General features: G+C 41.3%; 2 protein-coding genes across 2 annotated transcripts in view; one reads left to right on the forward strand and one right to left on the reverse strand.

Moving 5' to 3' along the window:
• Window positions 1–2,559, forward strand: part of Slc3a1 (solute carrier family 3 member 1) — a 35,391-nt gene extending 32,832 nt beyond the window's left edge. The window contains exon 10 of the mRNA XM_051175199.1: window positions 1,976–2,559. Coding sequence (XP_051031156.1) covers window positions 1,976–2,419 — 444 coding nt within the window. The 3' untranslated portion in view covers window positions 2,420–2,559. The remainder of the gene's footprint in view (window positions 1–1,975) is intronic.
• The window catches only part of Prepl (prolyl endopeptidase like), a 31,903-nt gene continuing 8,494 nt past the window's right edge, over window positions 600–24,008 (reverse strand). The window contains exons 2-14 of the mRNA XM_051175198.1: window positions 21,914–22,036; window positions 20,824–20,890; window positions 19,920–20,126; window positions 17,797–17,932; window positions 15,895–16,111; window positions 15,181–15,366; window positions 10,907–11,104; window positions 9,348–9,523; window positions 7,919–8,135; window positions 5,081–5,230; window positions 4,529–4,652; window positions 3,431–3,504; window positions 600–3,112 (exon numbers count right to left, since the gene is read on the reverse strand). Of these exons, the coding sequence (XP_051031155.1) occupies window positions 3,023–3,112; window positions 3,431–3,504; window positions 4,529–4,652; window positions 5,081–5,230; window positions 7,919–8,135; window positions 9,348–9,523; window positions 10,907–11,104; window positions 15,181–15,366; window positions 15,895–16,111; window positions 17,797–17,932; window positions 19,920–20,126; window positions 20,824–20,890; window positions 21,914–22,036 (1,965 nt within the window). The 3' untranslated portion in view covers window positions 600–3,022. The remainder of the gene's footprint in view (window positions 3,113–3,430; window positions 3,505–4,528; window positions 4,653–5,080; window positions 5,231–7,918; window positions 8,136–9,347; window positions 9,524–10,906; window positions 11,105–15,180; window positions 15,367–15,894; window positions 16,112–17,796; window positions 17,933–19,919; window positions 20,127–20,823; window positions 20,891–21,913; window positions 22,037–24,008) is intronic.

The raw sequence follows: 24,008 nt of genomic DNA on the forward strand, positions 1-24,008 counted from the left end.
GAAAAAGGTAGCCACATATATGAATGGGTTGAATTCATGTTAAAAAATATTCAGATAAGACAAAAATCCAGATATGAGACAGCTAAAATGATACAAATAATTAACAATACTGCAGGCAACTGTAATGGAAAGGAAGCTTGCAATTCAGCTACCAAAAGAATGTTTACACTTTCTAATTAAGTAGTTTTACTCTTAGGTATCTGTATATATGTATGTGCAAATGATAAATATGCAAGCATCTTGTTTGCAAGAGCTGAAGTGTTAGAAATGATGTGTCTATCCAATAGAAAGCCGGTTCATGGGGTCATGGGACTAAGATATAGCTCTTAAGACAAAGACTAGCTGTGCTGGCGAGAGAGGACTTTTAACACATTAGAATACAGCACAGGCTGGGGCTGTGTCACCATCTGTGTAAACACACCTACAGGGTTACCATTTCACGATACCTAAAAAGGAAAGAATTAGAACAGCCATCACCACCTGCCTGTCTTTGGAGGGAGCTGGAGGTGACTGAAGAAAACTTTGCCTTGTATATATTCTTGCAATTCAAATTTATACTATGTGTATGCATCTCCTAGACAAAAGTGACTTACAAAAGGCAGGCTTGGAAATATTTAATAGCAGACAAAATAGAATTCAATATGAAAAGCATTATATGAGAGAAATTTCAGACAGTGAGTAGTCTATTGAAACCCACAAATCTTTATGCATGTTAACAGTGAGAGATTAAAGAGAAACAGACAAGTCCACGATTTCAGGGGAAGAGTTCAAATGAAAGTAGATGAGAAGAACAGCTCACTGGGCACTTCTCATGTAGTGGCACTAAGCTCTGATACTCATGCATTACCTAAGGCTACTGAGAATGAATGACAAACACTGATGTGTCACACACACACCACAGTCACTTTGTACCTGATAAACAGAAGGAACATTTTTAAACATCCATGAAATAGTCACTAAATACACATCATTAAGTATCAACCTGAAAACAACAACAGAAACAATGACGACAACCACCGCCCCAGGAAAAGTGGCTGGCGAGAGTGTAACGAATGAACGTTACCGCTGATTTGGCCACAGCTCCGAATCATTTGGCATTATGCATTGAATGTCTGTATCTTTGACACAGTAATTATCTGTCTGATAATCTATCTTAAATAAATAATATAAAACATGGGAGGAGAGGATTGGAAAATGTAAGAAAATACTACAAGTACAAATGTTTAAAAGTAAAGGGAATGGTAAAACCACTCAACAGGGTATTACCTGCCATTATAGTGACATTTGTGCAGATGATGTAACAGGAAAATGCTTACAAGGGAAAAAAAAAAAAAAAAAAAAAAAAAAAAAAAAGAGGAAAGAACAGCAGTAAATTAGATATGTTTTATGTAGTTGTGAAATAAACCCAAACCTTCAATAAACCAAACTACCTTTTATGGCCGGGGTGGGGTCGGGTTGAGGAGGCAATCAGAAAGCAAATGTAGACTTCTAGAATCTTGGGCTCTACACAGTTTTTCAGTGTTCTTCTCATTACCAGTGATCTGAGTAATGGGGTCTGCTGGACCCCATGATCTCTGCACCGTAGAGCCCTTCTTGTTATCCCACAGCCGAGAACAGCTAAGTCCAAATGCATTAGATGCTTTTTGCTTCTAGGCATCTGGCAGTTACAACACAGCACAGTGACTTCATCCCAGCAATACCCTTAAGTGGAGTCAAATTTGCCTTCTGCAGCTACTCTAAGATGTGGGAGCATTGTGCAAAATGAAATTACTTCCAGACAAGCAAAAAATATAAACTATCATTCCTATGAATTTAGGGCCAACTACTTATAAATACTTTATAATTTGGCAGTTATTTACCTTTTTGGGAAGTTAAAGGGCAAATGGAAGCAAATTTTTTTTTGGGGGGAAGATAAATGATTCTTAAAATAAAACATTTATGTGATTTTTTTTTTTTTTTTTTTTTTTAAAAACAGGTCCAAAAGACCGAGCCAAGTTCAGCGTTGAGGCTGTATCAGGATTTGAGTCTACTCCACGCCAAAGAGCTGCTTCTCAGTAGGGGTTGGTTTTGCCTTTTGAGGGTTGACAGTCACTCTGTTGTGTACACAAGAGAGCTGGATGGCATAGATAAAGTCTTCATTGTGGTTCTGAATTTTGGAGAATCATCAACTCTGCTAAATCTACAGGAAAACATTTCAGGTCTTCCTACGAAACTGAGAATAAGATTAAGTACCAATTCGGCCTCCAAAGGCAGTGAGGTTGACACACACGCCATTTCTCTGGAGAAGGGAGAAGGACTCATCTTGGAGCACAGCATGACGACTCTGCTCCATCACCAAGCAGCCCTCAGAGACAGATGCTTTGTGTCCAGTCGCGCATGCTATTCCAGCACACTGGACATTCTGTATAGCCTGTGTTAGGGGTCTCCATTTAGGAGGCGGCCACCCTGCTGGGTAAGCCTCATGCATGGCCACCAAGTCTTATGTTTCGGTAGCAGGAAGGCAACTGTTTTAGGGAAGATCCTCAAATGTTGGAAAGGACAATAAAATGTTTAAAAGATTCCCCCCCCTAAATTCTAAGGTATTTAAATATGAAGAATGCTATTCTTTTCTTTAAAGTGGAGTTGTGGAAATTGTAAGGTGACTCACTGCCACATTGTCTAAAGATGTTTACTATCAAAGAGTAAGGGTGTGGATTGGTAAACTGGTCAAAGAAAACCCTAATAGGCACAAAGCTGTTCTGGTTGGAAGGGAGGCCTGGCACTCGGTCTCCTGCCCAGTCCTTCTGGCCCCTTCTCTACATCCTACTAAGGGGCGGCTGAAACATGCTCTCCCAGGCTAGCGGATATGTGCTGGTATGAACTGTACAACTGAGAAGCACATTAAGCAAAATTTACATGAAGAAACACCTTTTTAAAAAAATCATGTAATAACAACAACAACAACATCTCACGTTTGCTAAACCAACTGAAAATAAGACTAATTATTTCCTCGTGTTTCCAGTTCCCAGCTGAATGCAGCATTTCAGAATTTTAGGTATTTCTTAAGATCCTCGAAAGCATTGGTGCTGTCAAGTCCAAGTTCCTCGTACAGGAATTTCATCTGGGCTGTGATCTAAGAGAAACACATCTGAGATTAGACAAGGCTGCAGTGTCAGGGTCCCAGAGTGCCCTAATCTGTCTGTCCAAGCTAACCTCAGCCTGCAGTCTTTGCTCCTGGACAGAGCAAACACATCCTAACAATAGGACCCAGTTCCCCCTTAGCAGAGGTCCCCTGCTGGTACGAGCAGCCTCGAGCAGGGCCCCTTCTGCTCTCCCATGCTCACGGCCTGACATTCATGCAGCAGCTCTGCCAGAAACTCTGCCGTGAAGGCCATAATACATCTGCAACCGAAGACTCCATCAAAGCCCAGGGGATGGATGGACAGCATACCTTTTTGTGAGAATCTTCTATTACATGGTTCCCTCCGGGCTGAACATCTAAAATGATGTTGGGGGGCTGATAGCCTAGAAGAGTTAATAGATAAGTAATCAGGTCATGAGAAAACAGACCCATCCCTCCCTCTCCTTTGGAGTACTTATTCAAACAGCAAAGGAACAAAGAACAAAGCCACCATCAACCATCACTACCACCTAAGAGATGGTGGCAAGGGGCAGTGGGCCAATGTCTACACCAGGGGAAGCAGGACACCTAATGCCCGAGGAAGCTGGGCGCTTGGACTGGCACACAGAGGAAGACTGTGACCTGTGACCTAGGGTGTGTGTGTGTGGCTGTGACCTAGGAGGGGGACAATGGCTGTGACCTGGGCCGGGGTGTGGGGGTGTGGGGGTATGTTAATGGCTGTGACCTAGGAGGTGGTCAATGGCTGTGAGCTAGGAGGGGTCATTAGTCTGTGGAATCTGACAGTTGGGACCCTAGAAACACCAGCTATGGCAATGTGGAGTGAGAACTGGAGCTGGGTACAGGAAGGTCTCTTCCTACTAAGACAGGCACTGTCCTAGTAGCCATTTGTAAGGCAAAAAGAAGAATTGGTTGTGTGAGCTTGTGTGTCTCACAGGCATGCAGGACCCTCTGGAGCAGAACAGGGCAGCAGCTCCCCTGGAACTGGAGTTACACACAGTTGTGAGCTGCCATGTGGGTGCTGGGAACTGAACCTGAGTCCTCTAGAAGAGCAGGCAGGCAGTGCTCTTAACCACTGAGCTATTTCTCTAGCCCCAGAAGAATTCTTATGTGATGAAAATAAATGATCTAAAAGTAGTGACGGACTGTCTCAGTAACTGTTACATGAATGAATCATGTAGACCTCCAAGTTACACTGGACATTTACTTTTTGCTTTGAGTCCTGCCTGCTTTATTTTAACATTATCCCTGAAGAGCCGAGGTGGTGATAGCTGCATGGATGTTAGCTGGGTAGTCAGCATAGGCAAGCCTGTCCTGCATTACAGGCACATGGCTTAGTCTGTACACAAGGTACGCTACTGGCTGAGGGCAGTCCTGTTAGCCAGGTCCCCTGATCAGGCAGCCTCCTACCTTCACCTGCTTCCTTAGTATGCTCCGCAACAGCTTCCTTAAGTTTCTCAGTGTAGTTTACAATCCCCTTCAGGGGTACTCGCTCATCATTTTCATAAGCTGTGATGTGAATTGAGGGATAATGCTGGAAGAGAACGGATACATAGAGTTTACATCACCCCGTCATTCCTTCCACTCTATAGGTCATGAAAAGAATCACCGTTCATTTGTTGCCCCACAAGTGCTAGAAGGGTTTTCTCATCTGAAACTCTTGAGTAGGCCCCAGTCCTGTGTGCCAGGCTACCCATTACCTGGCACAGCCATTTCCTGTCCAGAGAGATCATGGGCTTCATCTTATGTTAGACTGGGCCAGGGGATGAGAACGCTATTCTCCTGAGGTGTTAACCTGAGGCAAACATGGCATATGAGCAGACACGACAATGAAGGATGTCTCAGCATCAGAAGCAGAAAGAACTCCGAGAGCCCTCTTAACTCTCCCCTCAGCTCAGTGAGTGCCTTCCAATTGTCTCCTCTATCGCTTCAGGACAGTAGATTGCAACTGTGTCTTCCTACCTGAGGTTTGATGTTTTGACAGGGGCAGTAGCGTTTTATGTAGTTCTTGTGTTTTTCATCAGATGAGGGATTCCCCCATTCTTCTAACTCTTCTAGTGTCAGGGGAAGTGTGGTGTCCATCATGGTGTTGAGGACATCCAAGAAAGGTGCCTAGTTGAAGAAAAAAGAAGCCAAACCTGTGTATCCACTCAAAGGTTGCTGAAATGAACTTCATAATAAATAGTCTACTGCAAAGACACATACCCAGGTGTGAAGAACACAGCTCAGCCTGAACTATGGCTGGTGACTCCCAGCTGCCTGCAGAGCATTCAAACTCCGTAACAGGCATTTACAGAACAAGAAAGAAATGACCTTCCAATTTCACAAGCTTGTTTTTAACTTGGTGCCTTTTCTAGTTTTACTTATACAAAAGTAACAAATACAGTTTTGCATTCATCAAGGTGGCTACTATATTAAAATAACCCCACAATAACCAGAACATTTCAAGTTGGTGATGATGCAGAGAAACTGTCCCACTGGGCTAGAGTGAAAATGGCTGTGGTCACTGTGACAAAAAGCAGGGTAGTTCCTCCAGGAAATGACCATGGCATTTACCTTTTGACCTGGCCACTCCTCAGACACACACCCAAAAGAGCTGGAGACAGGGCCTTTAAGTGGAACTAGGACAGTGTGTAAGCAAACCATGGTGTGAGCATGCAGAGTAGTGTACGGGAAGCTCTTGCGATGCAATGCCAGGGCAGCTGCGTGGGATAAGCATTGTCAAAGCGTAAATCTGGCATGACACCGCTTACATGAGCTGACAGTGCAGTCAAGGCAGAAGGGTGGTTTCCAGGGGCTCAGCGGGAATGGAGAGCTGTTCAATGGTGTGGGTTTCAATTTTTAAAGATACAAATTGAGATCTGGAGACTGACTGCATAATACAGTAAATGTCTTAACATTACTGAACCCTACACTAAGAATAGTTATGATACTAGCTTGTGTTACTTTATGACAATGACTAGAATGTTTTAGAAGTGAGAAAATCATCAACAGCATACAAACTCTTCTCTATCTGTTGGGATTTTACAGTAAAGCTCCCAAATAGCACATAGATAAGATCTGGAAAATACCCAAGATAAAAGAAGACAAAAAACATCTACCGGCCTTCATTATTATTGGAATATTTGTAAGGGGTAGAGTGATGGCTCAGCAGTTAAGAGCACTGGTTGTTCTTTTAGAGAACCTGGGTTCAATTTCTAGCACCCACATGGTGGCTTACAACTGTCTATAACTCAGTTTCTGGGGGCCCAACACCCTTTTTGGCCTCTGAGGGTTTTAGGAATGCACGTGATGCACAGACATACATGTTCGGGCAAAATACCCGTACATGTATGATAAAAATAAATAAGAAACATTTCTGTTTTGGGGAGCATGTGCTTTTTTCCAGCTCTCTCTTACAGTAGCACTGATCGAGTCTAGGGAGCTGTAAGCCCTTCTGGCTGCCCAGCAGGATGACTTTTCTGAACATGCAAAGCTGCCAGCCTTGTTAGGAGGGGCCCTGCTCTACTGAATAGATGTCAATCGTGGAGATTCTACCAGGCGATGTGTGCCGTCCATTCCGGTTTCAGAAGCAGCGATGGCAGTGTGAGGTACTCTGTGCTGGCCGGTGGTAGCTTCATGGGGCTAGTTCTGTTCCAGGCTGAGCAGCCTCTAGCACTGAGCCTCAACACATCTACTCTTACCTACTACTCAAGCAAACCCTTTCTGTTTCAGTTAACCATAATTTTGGGTGCTAATAATAATGACTTTGACTCATAAATGAAACACATTGTGTCGAATGTTTAGGCTATCCCTAATTCTTCTCTGTAGTAAGCAACTGAAACAAATATCCTTACATATGCATTTCTGGTTATTTCTAATTTCTAAAATTCAAGGTTAACTGCATTTTATATTGTAATTCTTTGGTTATTATCTTTATGGCTAGGTTTATTTCCTCTATAGTGAATATTTTTTTTTTTTAAAGATTTCCAGGTCAAATTATTCAATACTTATTTAACTTACTGCTTCTTGCTCCAAATACACACACACACATACACACATACACATACACACAGATACACAGACACACACATACAGGCTCACACACACACACACACACAGACTCACAGAGAGACAAGACACACACACACACAGACACTCTCTGAAAAAGTTAATCGGAAGTACCCCAGTCATTAGTTTCCAGGGTAGGGAATAGGAGAGTTCAGATCTGAAGCCTGATGTCCTAATACATAGAGTGTCACAACTAGAGAACAAGAGAGACTACTGTGCATTTTCAGAACTGATGGTTCAATCACAGTTTAGAACTACACCCAAAAGAGCACGGAGATAGGTGAATGTGAGCCAATTGTGCTGCACACACTTAAAATCCTGGTGTCTAGGAGGCGGAGGGAGGAGAACTCGAATGTATGAGGCAAGACTGACTAGCTACATAGCAAAATGTGAAAGAAACAAAATAATGGGCTATCTAAAAATAGTTTCTATATCCAGGAATAAAATGTCACATGAATGAGATGTCAGAGGAAACATTGCATCCAGACTTGTAGGACATGCTACACATATATAACTTGGGCTTTCGAGACGATCTGACCAAGAGAAAAGGCTTACTGGGGACAGCCATCAGTTCCTCTGTAGAGATTATTGTCAGGGCACAATAAACAGTGGGGTCAAGACGATTTCGCAAATTCTCCTAGAGCCACAGTTCTGTCTAAACTTAAGAGCGTTACTACACCTTAAAACGCATGGCTTTCCCCTTTGTGGACAGAGACACAGCTGCCCATGTTGCAAGCTGCGAGCACTTACCTCCAGCGTCACAGCTCGCAGGAGCTCTGGCTTGGAATTACACAGGGCTCCCGCAAGCACCCCTCCAGCACTGAAAGCACTCAGCGTGGTTAGGCCCGGATGGGAGAAGCCTTGGCTATGGAGCATCTTAATGCAAGCCTCTAGGTCAGCAAGGCCATTGAGTTTTTTAGTTAGACGGCCATCAGCATGCCACTGTAGGCCCAGCTCACCACCACCCCTGTAGCGGAAGGAAACAAACACGATACAGTAGAGGTCAGCAAGCTGTATCAGAAGTGCTGCTGTGCTTTTAAAGGCTGGGAGAAAACAGGGAGAAGGAATAAGCAAGGGAGACTGTCTGGCCTGCAGAGCCTAAACATACTGTGGAGTCTGTCAGGAAACAAAACAAAAAGCTGGCAACTGTCAAGATAATAAAAAACTGATTCGACAACTATGTTTGATGAGTGCCTACTGACTACTTACTACAGACTGTCTGAAGGCAGACCTTAAACACACACACAAGCACAGCTGCCTGTGGAGAAGCTCACAGTGGCCTGAGAAAGCAAACCGGTCACCAGGCTCGATGGCTGCTGCTGTGACACAGGTGTTTCAGTTTTACCTGGGCGGAGGAAAGTGGTTAGGGCGCACGAGTCAGAAGCGCAAATGTCGTTACACTGAATTGAGTTGCGAAGGAACAGGGTTTCTGGAAGGGTAAGGGGCGGGAAACTAAGACCCAGCGAAAACACAGCATGTGCAACAAGGAGGGGTAGAGCATGTCACCTGAAGGCCCCAGGCCAGTGGATACCCTGCAGAGAGAAGCTGGGTTGTGGGAATTTTACTGAGAAACCTGGCCTCTGTTCTGGAGACAGGGAGGTGGAGAAGATTTCAAGCAGAAATAAAATGATGCTGCTGTTCTGGAAAGAGCTAAAATAAAAGAGGAATTAGATGGCAAAAACGTTCAAAGAGGCTCTGTGAGGAAACCGCCCAATAGCTGCATGGACACACATAGCTGAATTACAGCACTTGGAGGGTCATGAGTTTGTGGCTACACAGACAGATCCTGCCTCAAAAACTCGAAAGAAACCTGTGGAAATAATAATGTAACTAATCAAGTATAAACACTGCCCTATCTACTCAAAGGTCCTAAAAACTATTCTTTTGTTCTTTGGACCATACTAATCTGCTATCTGAATCAAGATCTACCAGGCTTAGGGATACATAAATCCAAAATCCATATAAGGAGGTGAGCTTTTTTGCCGTAACATACTAGTTTTTATTCTGGTTTTCTGATAGGGTCTCACAATAAAGCCTTCAACAGAGGTCTGCCTCTCCCTGCATCCTGAGTGCTGGGATTAAAGACATATGGCACCATGCCTGGTCCTCTAATGTTGTGGCTGTAGTTGTCATCACAATGTTCTAGCAGTCATCTGCCAGGAGAAATGAGCTGACTCACCTGACATGGCAATATGCTAAGATCCATCCATCATCCACCAAGACTCGCCTCTCAGGCCGGAAATTCATTTTCAAATCCATCCCGTAAGCTCCATACACATGCACCAAGAGGGGCTTCTTCTGCAGATCCTCAGAGTCCATTTTGTGAAAAATTGTCATTGGCACTAGTTTTCCATCCTGGAAATGAAGAATCATTCGCATGTAAAGAGACACCTTGGCTGTTTGTTTCTTTGCGGTGCTTGCTTGGGACCAGGGTGTCTGGTAGACAAAGGCTCTTCTAAGGAGCAAGTGTTAACCCCAGTTTAAAGTGTAAGGAGGTGAACTCCCTGGTATGTGACTTTTGGAAACAGACATCAGCTTTGTGAGGTTGTGCTATCTGTGCACATAGCTCTGGATTTCAGCGACCCCCACTAGTCTATGATTAGCCAGAAAAGAGCAGCAGGTCTGGCTTGAACATTGGCACAGTTTCTCACAGTAGGAAATTAACTTCAAAAAGTACTCATCATTGCCTGCTGTTAATTTATTTCTTTCGGTCAAGCCAAAATGTCTTTCTAGGTTGGAAATTTTAGTATAACACACTATCTATGCCTCAGGCTGGATACTGACAATTCTTATCTTTGTATGTTTACAGATATGCTTTAATAAAAAGTCCTACTATCTTCAATTTTTGACAACAGAAAATGTCAAAATGCCCAACGTCAGTACATGTACTCTTGCTCACACCATACCGATGGCCATCTGCATTCTCCAAAGGCCTACATAACTACTAATCTAACTAAAATGATTTATTTTACATGTATGGGTATTTTGTCTGCATGTGTGCTTGCATCACGGGTGTGCAGTGCCCATGGAGCCTGGCATAAGGTATCATATTTCCTGGGGCTGGAGTCACGGATGACTGTGAGCCAACATGTGGCTTATGAAGAGAATATGGGTAGTCTAGCTGACACAAACCCTGTCTTTTCTAGCTTGTTTATGGTCACGGGGTTTTACCACAGCACGAGAAGCCCTAACTAAGACGGATGTGCTACCTGAAGCAGCACTTCTTCAGAGAAGACTGCTTAGATCTCACCAGACTAGGTAAGCTCTCTCCACCATGTTTGGAGTATTCAATATGCTTCCCGTTGTAGCTGTCAATGCATCAATAGCAATTTCTTCAGCCTTTGGCATTGTCCTCGCTACAGTGAAGCCTCATGATGGTGTGGATCTTTTCAGTCTAGTCTTTTTTAATCCGCTGCTTGCCATACTCTCAAAGTTATTACCATGGCTGTATACCAACTTTGACTGTTTACTCTTTTTATTAATTCAACTTTACAATTCAAACATAAGCAAGTGAGATGAAGGGCTTAGCATACCAGTTAGAGATTTTTAGGTCCACGTTAAAATAAAAACATGCATGTTAAAATTAAGAGGAGAAATCTATATATTCCTAAAATCATCTGGACCTTTTATAGTACAAGGGATTCTCAAACAATAGTGCTGATACTGTGTGATGCTAAGGTTTCTGGCACAGTACACTTGCAGTACCTGGGAGCTGAAGGCAGGGATTGCAATACCTACCTTGCTTTTGGCTTCTATGCGTAAAACTCGACTAGTCTTTGTAATCGGGTCTTCATGTCCAGTTTCCTCAAACAGTTTGCCTTCTGCAAATTTATATGTGTAATATTTTGGAGGTCTTATGGGAGAGCAAAGCTGAAAGGGGCAGTTCTTTGGGTCAGAATTTGTATCCATTATGAATCCACAGGCCCAGGGAGGGAGCTGAATAAGAAAAAGATATTTTCACTAATTACTTTTAAAGTTTCTGAGTCTGCTCCAAGCAAGCAACATGACACGGATACCGTTATCACACAACACATCATTTAAGTAATCTGTAACAAAACAGATTTCAAGTAAAAGTAGGAAATGAGTTTATCATGTTTCTAGATTTAAATGAAGTTGCTTTTATTTGGGAACACAAGCTTGGGTGATAAAATAACCACCTGGCTGAGAATAAGAGCAAATGAAACAGTGATCCTATGCCAGCAACAGCCCAGTCCTGCTCTTGCACGGGACCCTTGCGTGGATGTTTTGAATGATTTTCCCACCAGCCCTTCTCCTGCTGCCTAGATAGCCAGTGATGAGAGTCATTATCCCAGGGCTACAAACGGGGCTCAGCAGCACGAACACACTTACAATTTGTTTCTAACTTTAGCGTTGAGGCTAACCATTGTGCAGAACAAAACCTTTCCAGGCACAATGACTCCGAGAGACTCAGAGCCATTATGCTCAAGATTCTTAACTTCAAGAGAAAAGGGAAGGAATCAAAATTTATTCTCTTAGAGCAGCAGGGTCCAGCGTCAAGCCTTCCACTTACACCTTTTAAACAAGCTGGGTAAGCAGGCTGACAGAGTGCTCCAGAGGTACCGAGAGTAAGAATGTGGAAAGAAAAGTGCCTTTCTTTTTCTGAGTAATTGCAGAAAGAGCAAATTCCTTAGAAAATCAGAGGTCTTGGCAAGCAGCATCGCTGGGGGGCACTCCTGAACAGGGAGGAAGGGCTGCAAGCATCAACAATACAGACTTTACCAGCAGAAACACAGCCAGGCAGCACAGTGGTCAGGCACAGCTCCTCAGTGGACCCAGTGTCTGTTTCCCAGGGACACTGACAAGGACACACATTTGCAGCAGATTTGACTTCGAGCTTCGTAACTATGAAGGTGCAAGATTCCTTAGCCCACAGGAGCAGAAGGTTTTCCCCACCTTTCAGTAAGGTAAGTAAACTTAACTATGACCATGGAATTCATTGTTTTAGCTTTAGGGCAACTGATACCAATAGGACAACCAACAAATCGAAGTCTGGGTTTTTCCAAAACTAAGGGACCAAGGTTTAAGCTTTAATCATACCAAGAACTGTTCCAAGGCTATGGACTCAAACACATTTGTCCAGCTGATGCAGAAGTATTAACTGTCTCAAGGGCATCTTAAGCCATGTTTCCTACTGAGCTGTAATGTACTGAAAGAAATCTGGCCTGGAAATAGACTCTCCTGCAAATAAAGCTGATGGCAGCATACAGTAAAACATTTCTTGGGCTTGGGGGTGATGTCAGGCTTAGTGGCTGAGTTTGTCCAGTATGTTCAAGGACCTGGCTTTGCCCCTAGTATTACAATATATAACATCCTCAATTTACTTTTCAGGTGTTACAATACAATATTTTTCTTTTTGAAAAAAATCAGAAAATATTGATGACAGAATGACCAATGGTAAGAAATAAATACATGAAAAGTTTAACATTTCCGTCACTGGAGATTGTGTTTAGAAAGATCTTTTGGGCAAGTGTTCATTAGGCATAGATGTTACACATGGAAATGTGTTATTAACTACTCACACTGGGGCTAAAGACTTTGCCTGTCATGTAAAGCATGATCTATAGGTATTTACCAGTGTTATGCAGCATCACGCAAGCAATTATAAAATTACTTTTAAGTAGCACATGGTATGTACTGAAGCATTTGATTCTCTATGATGACATCCTAGAACAACATTCGGGGTGTAACAGGTACCTACAGTTTGGGACAGGATAGAGAGCAATGAGATCGATGACACAGCAGAAAGAGAAGACAGCGTTTGTTGTGAAATAGCAAGTGTGTGTGTGTGTGTGTGTGTGTGTGTGTGTGTGTGTGTGTGTGTGTGATAGCTTTAAATACGAATGCTTATTAAAAATAAGAAAGGGTCATATTTACTTGGAAGTCTAGTCTTAGGGGCTGGGATACTGCTCAACTGGTAGAGTGCTTCCTTAGCCTGGGGTTCAAACCTGGGCAGCACATAAAACCACAAGTGTGGTGGTACATGCCTGTAATCCCAGCGCATGGGAGGTGGAGGCAGGAGGATTAGAAGTTCAAGGCCAGCCTGGGCTATACAAGCCCCATAAGTTTAATTTATAGCAGAAAATCTCTACATGGCATTCCCAGTTTTCTTGATCTCTCTCTCTCTCTCTCTCTCTCTCTCTATATATATATATATATATATATATATATATATATGTATATATATATATATATGTGTGTGTGTGTGTGTATGAAATAATATATTTTTAATTAACACATTGCTAGAAATCACATATTTTCCCGATCTCTACTTATAGAGACAGCAATGAGTGAGGACATATTGGCAGCTTTCCAGTCATGGCAGATGAAGACAAGAAGAAAAGAAGTCCTGAAGCGATGGCCATTTTTATTTCAGGACACCTACACAGATACCTAAGAGACTCAGTGTTAAAGTTAGCACTTTGATTGTAGGGAGTCACTGAGGATTTCATTGTTACAGGCTCCCATTATTTATTTGTATCAGTAAACAATCTTGAAATTCATCTCCCTGGTTCCTATCTGTCTGTTCCAGCCTTTATTGCTGTGGCTGCCCAATAACCTCATTCAGTACAGCCCTGACACCTCAGGCTGAAAACCAACTGTTCCCTTCATTATAATTTATAGTTTACTCATATCATGACAAAGTATCTTGTCATAGCTTCATCCTCCAGCAATGTATTCCGCTTTAGCAAGATAGATTTAAGAGTTAGTTCCCCGAGGATATATGGACTTCAGCTTAGAGCTGTGTTTGAATGGCCCTCTCTCATCCTCAGCTATGACATATTAAATTCCTATTTAATATTGCATATTAAATTCCTATCTACCCACTGTAGTCTGTCTCTATATTCTACAAAAGTTTTTCTGAGCCACAAATTCTTCCCTTCCTTTAAGTTCTCCATTTTGTTTTTGAAATCACTAACTTACACTTAACGCTTTGCTGTTGTTGTTTTTCAAGACAGGGTTTCTCAGTAGCTATGGAGCCAGTCCTGGAACTTACTCTGTAGAACAGGCTGGCCTCAAACTCACAGATCCACCTGCCTCTGCCTCCCAAGTGCTGGGATTAAAGGTGTGTGCCACCACAGCCTGGCTTATGTAACTCTTTTTATTTGTCTAAGGTCATAAAAAACTTAATTCATTAGGGCCAGATATTTTATTCTACTGTCTTACTATTCCATGATGCTGTATGACATTTTGTACACAGGAGTTCAATAAATAGGCATGGAATTGGCAGGCTCGTATTTTAATAGGAATTCGGACAATACTGGAATGTTATTTAAAAAAGCTAAAGCTGCTTGCTGGTCAATCCACTCAATAATTCTTTCCCTATCAGGCAGAATGAAGCTACCTTCTCTTCAGGACTCACAACCTTAATTCATTTAATGCTGCTTGGAAGGTGGACGGTAAGCTTGCCACTCATATATCAGGTTCATTTTTAAAGGCATTTGATCTTGTCTTGGTGCCAATGACAGTATTAACCAGTTTGACATGCCATTATCATCGCTCTGTGTCAGGGAGACCACTGGCATCCACGTATTGAAAGGCAGCTGGATAAGAAAACTGGCAAAGGGATGGAGAGATGGTTCAGTCATTAAAAGGATAGGCTCACAACCAAACTATAAGAAAACTGGCAAAGAGAGGAAACACAAACATGAGGTGGAAATACAGAAATGTGACTAATGTCCTTCTGGAATGTGGCCTGGGCAAGAAGCAGTCATTAGGTCTCATTTATTGCTACTGCGAAGATATAATGATACCTGACTACAGAGCTATGTGGAAAGAAAAGCATGAGGAACCCTAACTCTGAAGTCCATTGGTTTAAGTAAGATTGGAGTAAAAACAATGTCTCTCAAGACATTCTAATATAAATCTAGACCTGATAAAAAGCCTGTGGGCTAAAATCCATTGAAATTAAATTTCTTTTAAGAAAAGTACATCGCATTCACATTTTGAAGGTCTATTAAGCTGAGCTATGTTTCTGAGGTGAGTAGACACACCTTCAGAGAGCGAACGGAGTCGTCAGCCAGACCAATCACGTTGACGTAGAGGAGGTTGCTGTGCTTCAGGAACAGAACACAGTGGTCCTTAAACATGTCCAAGTCTATAACCTTGGTGTTTCTCTTCATTGTGAAGAATAAATCCCAGTTCATAATCGCAGGGGCATCGGCTGCTGTTCGCATCAGCTGTAGGAACAGGGTTGGAAGAGATCTAAGTGACTAAATACGAAGGCTGCAGCGTTCAGGGACGCAGTCACACTAGCTGCCACTGTTAAATCTGTATCAGGGACAAAGTATGAATGTCACCATTTTAGCCCAGGTTGGTGTGCTAGTCAGACAGTGTGGTGCCATGCTTAGTCAACAGTCAATCAGTGGACAATGGATGCATTGGTATGCCTGCCTGAGCCTGAGACCAGTCCAACTGCCAACTCACAACCAGGAGTTAAACTGTGCTCCTTTAAGACAACCACATTTAATTCTTACGACACAAACAGTACAGATGCTTCATTTACTGACGTTTTAAATACAAGTATGGTAGACAGAAATGTCATCTCTACAGGAAGAGAAATAGGATTGATAATGTACAGGAAGGCAGTGTCAATCATACTCTAAAGCCCCTCCCCCATTCTCTCTTGTAGCAAGGAAGGTTTGTGAGGGGAAGCAGACACTTTTACCAGCCCATCCCAAATGGGAACAAGCAGAATTGAGAGCTACCTTGAATTCTGTAGGTTCTCCAACATTAGTGAGGATGTATAATTCATCATCTCGATGTTCAACATAGTAAAGTACCCCATGTATTCTTTTCTGAATCAGTAATGGTGGGTCCCAAGGGCTCAGGCCATCTATCAACCACACCTCGGAAGTTGTCTTGTTCATAATATTTAGGGTGAGGAAACGACTGTCTTTTGTAAGATAAAGGAAAACAAAATAGCTAGAAAGGGGGGGAAAAAGCACATGATTTCATTAAGTTATTACTGTACTGGATGCACACATGGGGTCTGAACTATTATTAGATAAGTGAGAGATGAGCCTGAGATGACTTGACTATTAAACCTCCATATTTATATCTAAATAAAGGGTATGTTTGGAAGTAGGAATGAGAGCTGGAAGACACTTAGAATCAATGGTGTCATTTGGAATGGATGTCACTGTCCAATCCTTAAGCACCTCAGGTGAAATGTTATAATATACTAAAAAACTGAACAAGAAATTTTTTTGGAGGGCTAGATGGATGACTCAGCAGTTAAAGAGCATTGGCTACTCTTCCAGAGGACCTGGGTTCAATTCCCAGAACCTACATGGTGGCTCACAGCCATTTCTAACTCCAGTTCTAGGTGATCCAGTGTCCTTTCTTGGCCTCTGTTGGTACTGGGCATGTATGTGCTACACAGACACACATGCAGGCAAAATTACCCATACAATAAAATAATATTTAACAAATAAAGAAATGGTTTATATAAGGTCAATCTTACAAGTGTCTGTGAAACAATACTAGAGCTCCTGGAAGGCAGAGGTGGAGTTACTCATGGCTAAGTCCTTGCAAGTGGAATAGGGTTAATCCTAGCTAATTATTTTTCTTTCTTCTTTTTTGATTTCTTTGGGTTTTTTGAGACAGGATTTCACTATTTTCTCTGGCTGTCCTGGAACTTAGTATGTAGACCAGGCTGGCCTTGAACTCACAGAGTTCTGTTTGCCTCTGCCTCCCAAGGGCTGGGATTAAAGACATGCACTACCTCCACCTGGCTCTAATTCTTTTACTGGAAGAGTTAAGTTATAACATTAAAGAGAAGCATTGGGTGAGGAGCTAAAGAGCTGCCTATTTTGCTGTTTAATTCCCACAAATCTTTAGCTGTCTGGGTAAGACTTATTAACTTGTAAAACATTACAGATATACATGTGGAAATTCCTAAGATGTCAAGTGATTGGTGTGAGCAACATACCAGCATGATATACATAATATAATCATGGTTACTGAGCCCATTTCACTGGGTCTTTTGGTTTGGATTGTCCTTGCTTTGAAAAATTCAGTCCTGTTCTTGGTGAATAGTATTTCTGGCAGGAAAAAAAAATGTGTGTAATGGTGTGTATGTATATGGGGTGCTGGGGAGGGATGGATGTTGACTATTTAGTGACTTAAAAATCAGATTTTGTTTTTATTTAGCATCGATCTTTCTCTTCAGAACCCACCCAGTGCAGTTTTCATTAGAATATATGGATTTTATGCTCTAGAAATAGAAATATTTGAAGGCAAAAAGCCAATATTTAAAAAGCACCGACCTTTAAGAATATATTAGTGGGTACTTCCCAGATCATGGATTTAAGAGACATTCTACCATCAGAATGAAAAATCATTTTCAAATAACCAACAACTGAAGTACTGAAAACAAAAATGATGGAAACTGTGGCTGATGGCAGCTCTTTATGGCCATATTTACAACTTTTTCATAATCAGGTATCCCAGACAGATAGAATTCGGCAAACTCTATAGATTAGTTCTAGAAGGTAGAGTAATAAAATAATAATTTTCTTCAGTTCTCAACACTTCAAGACAACAAGCTCGGTCTGTAAGATAACGGGGAACTGTCTTGGAGAAGAGTGTAACTACAGTGTTCTAACCTTGGGTCTTTCTCTGTGTAGAAACGCTCATTGCGTCTGTTTTCACCAAATGTGGCCCGATACACATCATGGCAGCGAAGGTTCCTCTGGAAGGTATAGAATAAGACGTCTTCATCTTCTTCATCCTTCACCCATTCTGAAAGGAAGGAAGGAAAGGGACTAAACACAGCTACCTGCATATTGTTTTTAAAAAGGTGTATACTGAAAGGTTAAATGCCAAGTGAAGAAATGTGTAAGTTTATCTCTGGAACTATATATAGCATAAACCTGACTGATCAAACCTGTGTTTATATATAAGCCAGAAACACCACTACACTGTTCCAAGTTTCCCATTTCTTAGTCTCAGTCTACTTAAGAACGTAAATAAGAACTCGTGTTCAGTGTTAAAGATATTGGTAAAGTCACATTTGCTTTTTGGGAGATGGCTGCATAATTGAAGAACACTTTCTCACTGTGTTCACTGTCTGCTTCCAGGAACAGGACAGCTCAAGCCACCAAATGTATTTTTAACAGGGTCCCTCCTTTCCCCAGAACCTGTCGATGGAGATTTGCACATAATTACATCATGACTGCCACCTGGCTGACAGTCACTGTAAGTCATTACTGTATGATATGAGCTTTGATCTTAGAGCTTTGATGCACAAATGTGTTTCTTAGATTTCACTGTGCAGGGACTGGGGAGAAACATGGCTACCTGAGTCTGACCCTCTAGCATTCACAGAAAGCTCTGCATGCTTATAACCCCATATAAAAAGCTGTACATGACTGTGCATGCCGGTAACCCCAGGAATTGGGGGGGGGCAGACACTAAGAGATGAACCACGAGGGCTTCCTGGCTAGCCAGTAAGCTTAGCCAAAATGGAGAGCTTCTGGCTCAGTGAGAAGATCCAGTCTCAAAGCACTAAGGCAGGGGAAGATGGAGGAAGATGCCAATGTCTTTTTCTGGCTGTCACATGTGCAAGCATGGGCACCTATGTCTGCACTCACATGCATGCAACACAGACACAGACAAACAGATACACAGACACAGAGAGAGGGAAAGGGGGGAGGGACAGAGCGAGAGAAAAACAGAGACAGGATCTTGCATATACAAAAGAGTGCATTAGGTAGAATATCATTTCAATTTGTTGTAAAAGCATCTAATTAAACAATTCAGAAAGTAATGACAATATAAAGGAGAGACAAAGTGTGAACATGTTCAGGATGATAAATGATAAAATTTAAAGCTAGATCTACTACTAAAAATGTTGGTTTCTGTTGATGATGTCAGTTCAACATGCTCCAGTTTCTAGAGGTGACTCTGAGAAATGTGCTGTAATAGATCTCCATGATAATGTAATAAAAATAAACCAAGTTTAAAGTTGAATAAAACACCAAAAAGCAGCATTGGTAACACTTTAGTCTTCATAATAAACTGGCCAAGAATGACTATATAACAGAATATTCACGTGGGACTTATATTAGCAGTGTCTTGGAAATATGAACCACTACTTCATTTTTACTTAAAGTGTGTTTTATTTCCTTGATTTATCGGTGAGTGTATGAAGTGTGTGTGAAAACAAGTGTGTTTGTGTGTGTGTATGTGGGGGGGGCATAGTGCATGTATGAAGATCAGAGGACAACATTCAGGCACTGGCTGTCTCCTTTCACAATAATTTCTAGTGTTGAACTCCGGCCAGGCTGTGTGGCAAATGCTTTTATCCATAAAGCCCCATGTCAGTTCATGAATTATTTATTTTTAAACTTTTGTTTATGCATAAGTATGTGTGTCTCCCTCCATGTGGGTATCTGTTGGATCTCCCAAGAGTTAGAGTTACAGGTGGTTGTGGGTTGTCCAGCCTGGGCACTGAAAACTGACTATGGATCCTCTACAAAAGTGATATACGTGCTCTTAGCCACTGAGCCATCTTTCCAGTCCCCCACAAGCACAATTTTAAAGTGAACCATTCAGATAATTAAAGGAGGGAGTATTTCATAATATGAAGTCTATAGGAAGACATGCAGTCCAGAGAGAAATGGACCTGATCATCACCACCTCCTTCCCTGCTGCAGACTAACAACTTTCAGAAGTGCAAGCAGCTCGCTATGGCTGTCGTTTCCAGGGGCTTGGCTTGGCGGCTTACCAAAACTGGACACGTTTGGGAAAGAAGTTTCCATCACAGGCTGATCACTGAGCTTCACAACTATGAGGGTGGATGTTTCCGAATCTTCAGTCCTTATCTTGGCAGCCACGTATTTCTCATCTGGAGCAACTCTGATAGAATCAATGAAGGGCTGGTCCAACTTCAGTTCCTCCAGGTTGAACAGAACTTCATAATTATCGCTGTCAGCTGCATAAAGGAAGGTGAGGAAAAGAGAACTCTTGCAAATAATTTTAAGCTGTATCTTAATGTTTTAAGTCAACATTCTGAGGTCATATACTGATGTCCTTCTACAATCGTTATCTAAAAATATGTTGTTCAATAGTATCCTATGTATTAGCCTATGAGCTATTTTGATAGTCTAGTACAATGGTTATCAACCTTCCTCATGCTGCAACCCTTTAATATAGTTCCTTGTGTTGTGGTGACCCCCAACCATAAAGTAATTTCAGTGCTAGTTCATAACTGTAATTTTGCTACTGTTATGAATTGTAAATATTTTTGGAGACAAAGTTTGCCAAAGGGGTCGCGACCCACAGGTTGAGAACTGTTGGTCTAGTATTTACAGACTACAGAATTTTCAAAAAGAATGCAAATGATACACATCACGTGTGCAATGTGCCCAGCACAGCTCTACGACATAGAACATACACGAAACATGCTGGATTTCATGCCCACTCTCCCTGTTGAAGCTCCTAAGTGTGGTTCTTAATGCTATCTTAAGTCAACCCAGATACCCAGGACCAATCATTTAAAAAATTTAGAAATAATCTTTAAGAAATCCATTCTAATGGCTTTGAACAACTGATATGAAGCTTCCTGTTAAAGACGTGCAACCTCTAAAGCTAGTTGTCATTAAAGAAGAACTATGATTTACCAAAATTACCTTCTTCGTCTTTGGAACGGACCAAGCAGCAACCCTCTTGATAATAAACGAAACCACCATGCTTAATCTGACAATGAGAAGAAACGTGACTTACTCACAATAACTTAATTACTTAATGGTCTGACTACTTCAAATGAAGGGATAAGACCTATCATATCACAAGAGGCAGATCTATTGAACTACATGAATAAAATATGAAACAGACCATGTTTACAACACAGGTAGCAAAACATTGCTTTCCTACAGTCAGAATCATTGGCGATTTCTAATACACAAATGCAAAGGCATAACAAAATCTATGCTCATTCACCTGATGTTTGTATAGTGAGATGCAATTAACAATGTCAAATGGCATCTTTAAGATAATATAAAGTGATGCCAGATGAGAAAAATGTGACTAGCTTGAAATGCCAATCAGCATTCTGGTGTCCATTCTTTCAATGTCACTGTTATCAACTGTATAGTACTGACTTGATTTTATACAAAGTATACTGTGGTGGAACAAAGTGAGGTCAAGAGAATAAATATTACACATACATGAGTGAAAAGGGTTCTTGTCTAACATATCTTGAGTGCAAGTGATCAACTTACTTGGTTTCAGGGGGCTTAAGAGACATTGTCTCTTGTGGCATATTTGGAATCTGGAATTGTTATTGCTCTTTGTATTTTCCTCTGTCCTTTGTTTTCAGTCATACTAAAATGATTTCCAATCTCTTTGTTCCATTTATTTCAACTGAGTACTTATGACTGATAATTGTAAAGTGATTAACTATATACTTACACTAAGGAAAATAAATAAAAAGAAAATCTCACCCCCCCCCCCAAATGCAGACACAACATGTAAATACTTTTGAAATAATAATGAAATGAGTAGTTCTATATGGACCTCTCCTTGGAATTTCTATAAATTTATACTGTGTTCTCCAACATCTACCTTGTCTATTGTTTACAGTTGAAAATGCTCAGCAGGTTCGAAAGGATAAGCATAACAAGACTGAGATGTGGTATTAAGACCATGAGTTATATATACGGTAGTGCCTTTGCCTCTGACATTGGATACGGTTTTCGTGGAAGATGCAGCAAAGCTTACCTCGGCATTGATGATTTCGTATTCTTCTTGTGGCTGGGTTTCTAGTCTTGTTCTCACTTTTTCAAATGCATCCATGTTTTCAGAAAGGGATTTTTCGTTTTCTGGCTTAATAGGCAGAAGGTCCTAGGAACATTTTTGGTGGTATGATCAAAATTTTTCAAACTCAAAGTCTCTGCTTCTTATAATTGTACTTTTCACACAGGTATTATGTCAGGTACTTATGAAATGTGTTTTTACAAATTTTGTTCTTTTTCAAGCTCATCAAAAGAAAGCAGACACTTGATGCATTATACTAAGTGTATGAGTAGCACTAAGAAGCCTTGGCAATGTCAGAAACACTACATACAGGTAAGGAGGAAAGAAAATGCTTTGAACTTTGCACATTTAATTGAAATGAGAAGTGTGTGTGTGGGGAACCTGTTGAGTTTCATAAGCACTGAAATACAGCCTAAAAGGAGGGACATATCAGAGAGGAAGACATTTCTTAGCTAACAGATGTTGGCTATTCATTTATTCATAGAACAGTTATAAAATTTATTCTACCTTATTACTGCATATTCTTATGCTGTTGAGATAAGTAACTCTACAAATATAGAAGATCAGAAAGTTAAATAACAGCTTATAAGACAAGGCCCTCCTTTGTTTGTTTTTTTTTTATATTTACTTATTTATTGGTTGTTGTTATTTTTCCAAGACAGGGTTTCTTCGTGTAGCCCTGGCTGTCCTAGAACTTGCTCTGTAGACCAGGCTGGCCTTGAACTCAGAGATCCACCTGCCTCTGCTTCTAGGTGCTGGGATTAAAGGCCTGTATTATCACCACCTCACTCCTCCCTTCCTGTTTAAGAGACAGTTTATTATAAAAAAAAGGAAGGAAAAGAAATGGAATGTGATGATGTTTAGTAGAGATGGAGAAGACTACATAATCATCCACTGTGCCTTTTTCAGGGCAGTAAGCTAGGCATTTGGGTGCCTCCTGGTGAGCAGGTAAGAACTAGACAGATCATCAACACAGGAGAAGGCTGAACCTAAAACTGCCAAAGTAGAAGAACCATCAATAATTCACACTCCATTGCTCTGCCTTGTTTAAACAAAAGAATTTTAGTCAGATGCCTAATTCTTCAGCTCTCTGCCAGAGATGACAACTGCACACAGATGGTGCCAGAGGGGCACTGAGGCGTGGCTGAGGACCCAGCAGCCGATGAACAGTTACTGCCTAAGGACGTTCATGTACTTCAAATAATGGTGAGAATGCAAGCTACAAATGTAGTTTATATTGTAAGATGTTTATAACCTAAAAGGTTGTAAACTTACCAAAACAGGCTAAATGGACAATAATAATTTTCACAAACTTATTCTTTTTTTTTTTTTTTTTTTTTTTTTCTTTCAAGACAGGTTTTCCCTGTGTAGCTTTGGAGCCTGTCCTGGAACTAGCTCTTGTAGACCAGGCTGGTCTCGAACTCACAGAGATCCACCTGCCTTTGCCTCCCAAGTGCTGGGATTAAAGGCATGGGCCACCAATGCCCGGCTCACAAAAGTTATTCTTTAAGAATTAAACATCTTTAAGATGTTTAATGGTTTGGATCAGATTCGAATTAGTCATCATAGTTGTTATGGTAATCTCAACTTTCAGCATCAATTTTCTTGTAAAAATTATTGTATATTCATTTATTTAATGTTGGAGGCACATGGAGGTTAGAGAACAGCTTGTGGGAGTCAGTACTCCTTTAGTACATGGGACGGAGCTCGTGGGCACCCTTGACAGCAAGCACCTCTACCCACTGAGCCATCTTCTCAGCCCCTCAACTTCTACTTTCAATCATACAGTTGGTTTCTGAGTAACAATTTGCAGTCAAAATAATGAAGGTTTGTCACACTTATTTTCATTCACTTTTTTTGCATTTTTATAATATCTATGGCTGACATTTACAGAAAGGCAAAAATATATCAATAATCCTCTATTGCCTAGAAAATCAAATTATAAACCGGAATATCACTAGAGATCTGTCTTGAAACCCTACCTCAGCATATGAGAAGCCTTGAACCTGAGCTTTACTAATTCCAGAGACTACTGACTGTTTGTTGAAAAGTGTTTCCT

The sequence above is a fragment of the Phodopus roborovskii genome, unplaced genomic scaffold, assembly GCF_943737965.1.
Source record: "Phodopus roborovskii unplaced genomic scaffold, PHOROB, whole genome shotgun sequence".
Lineage (NCBI taxonomy): Eukaryota > Metazoa > Chordata > Mammalia > Rodentia > Cricetidae > Phodopus > Phodopus roborovskii.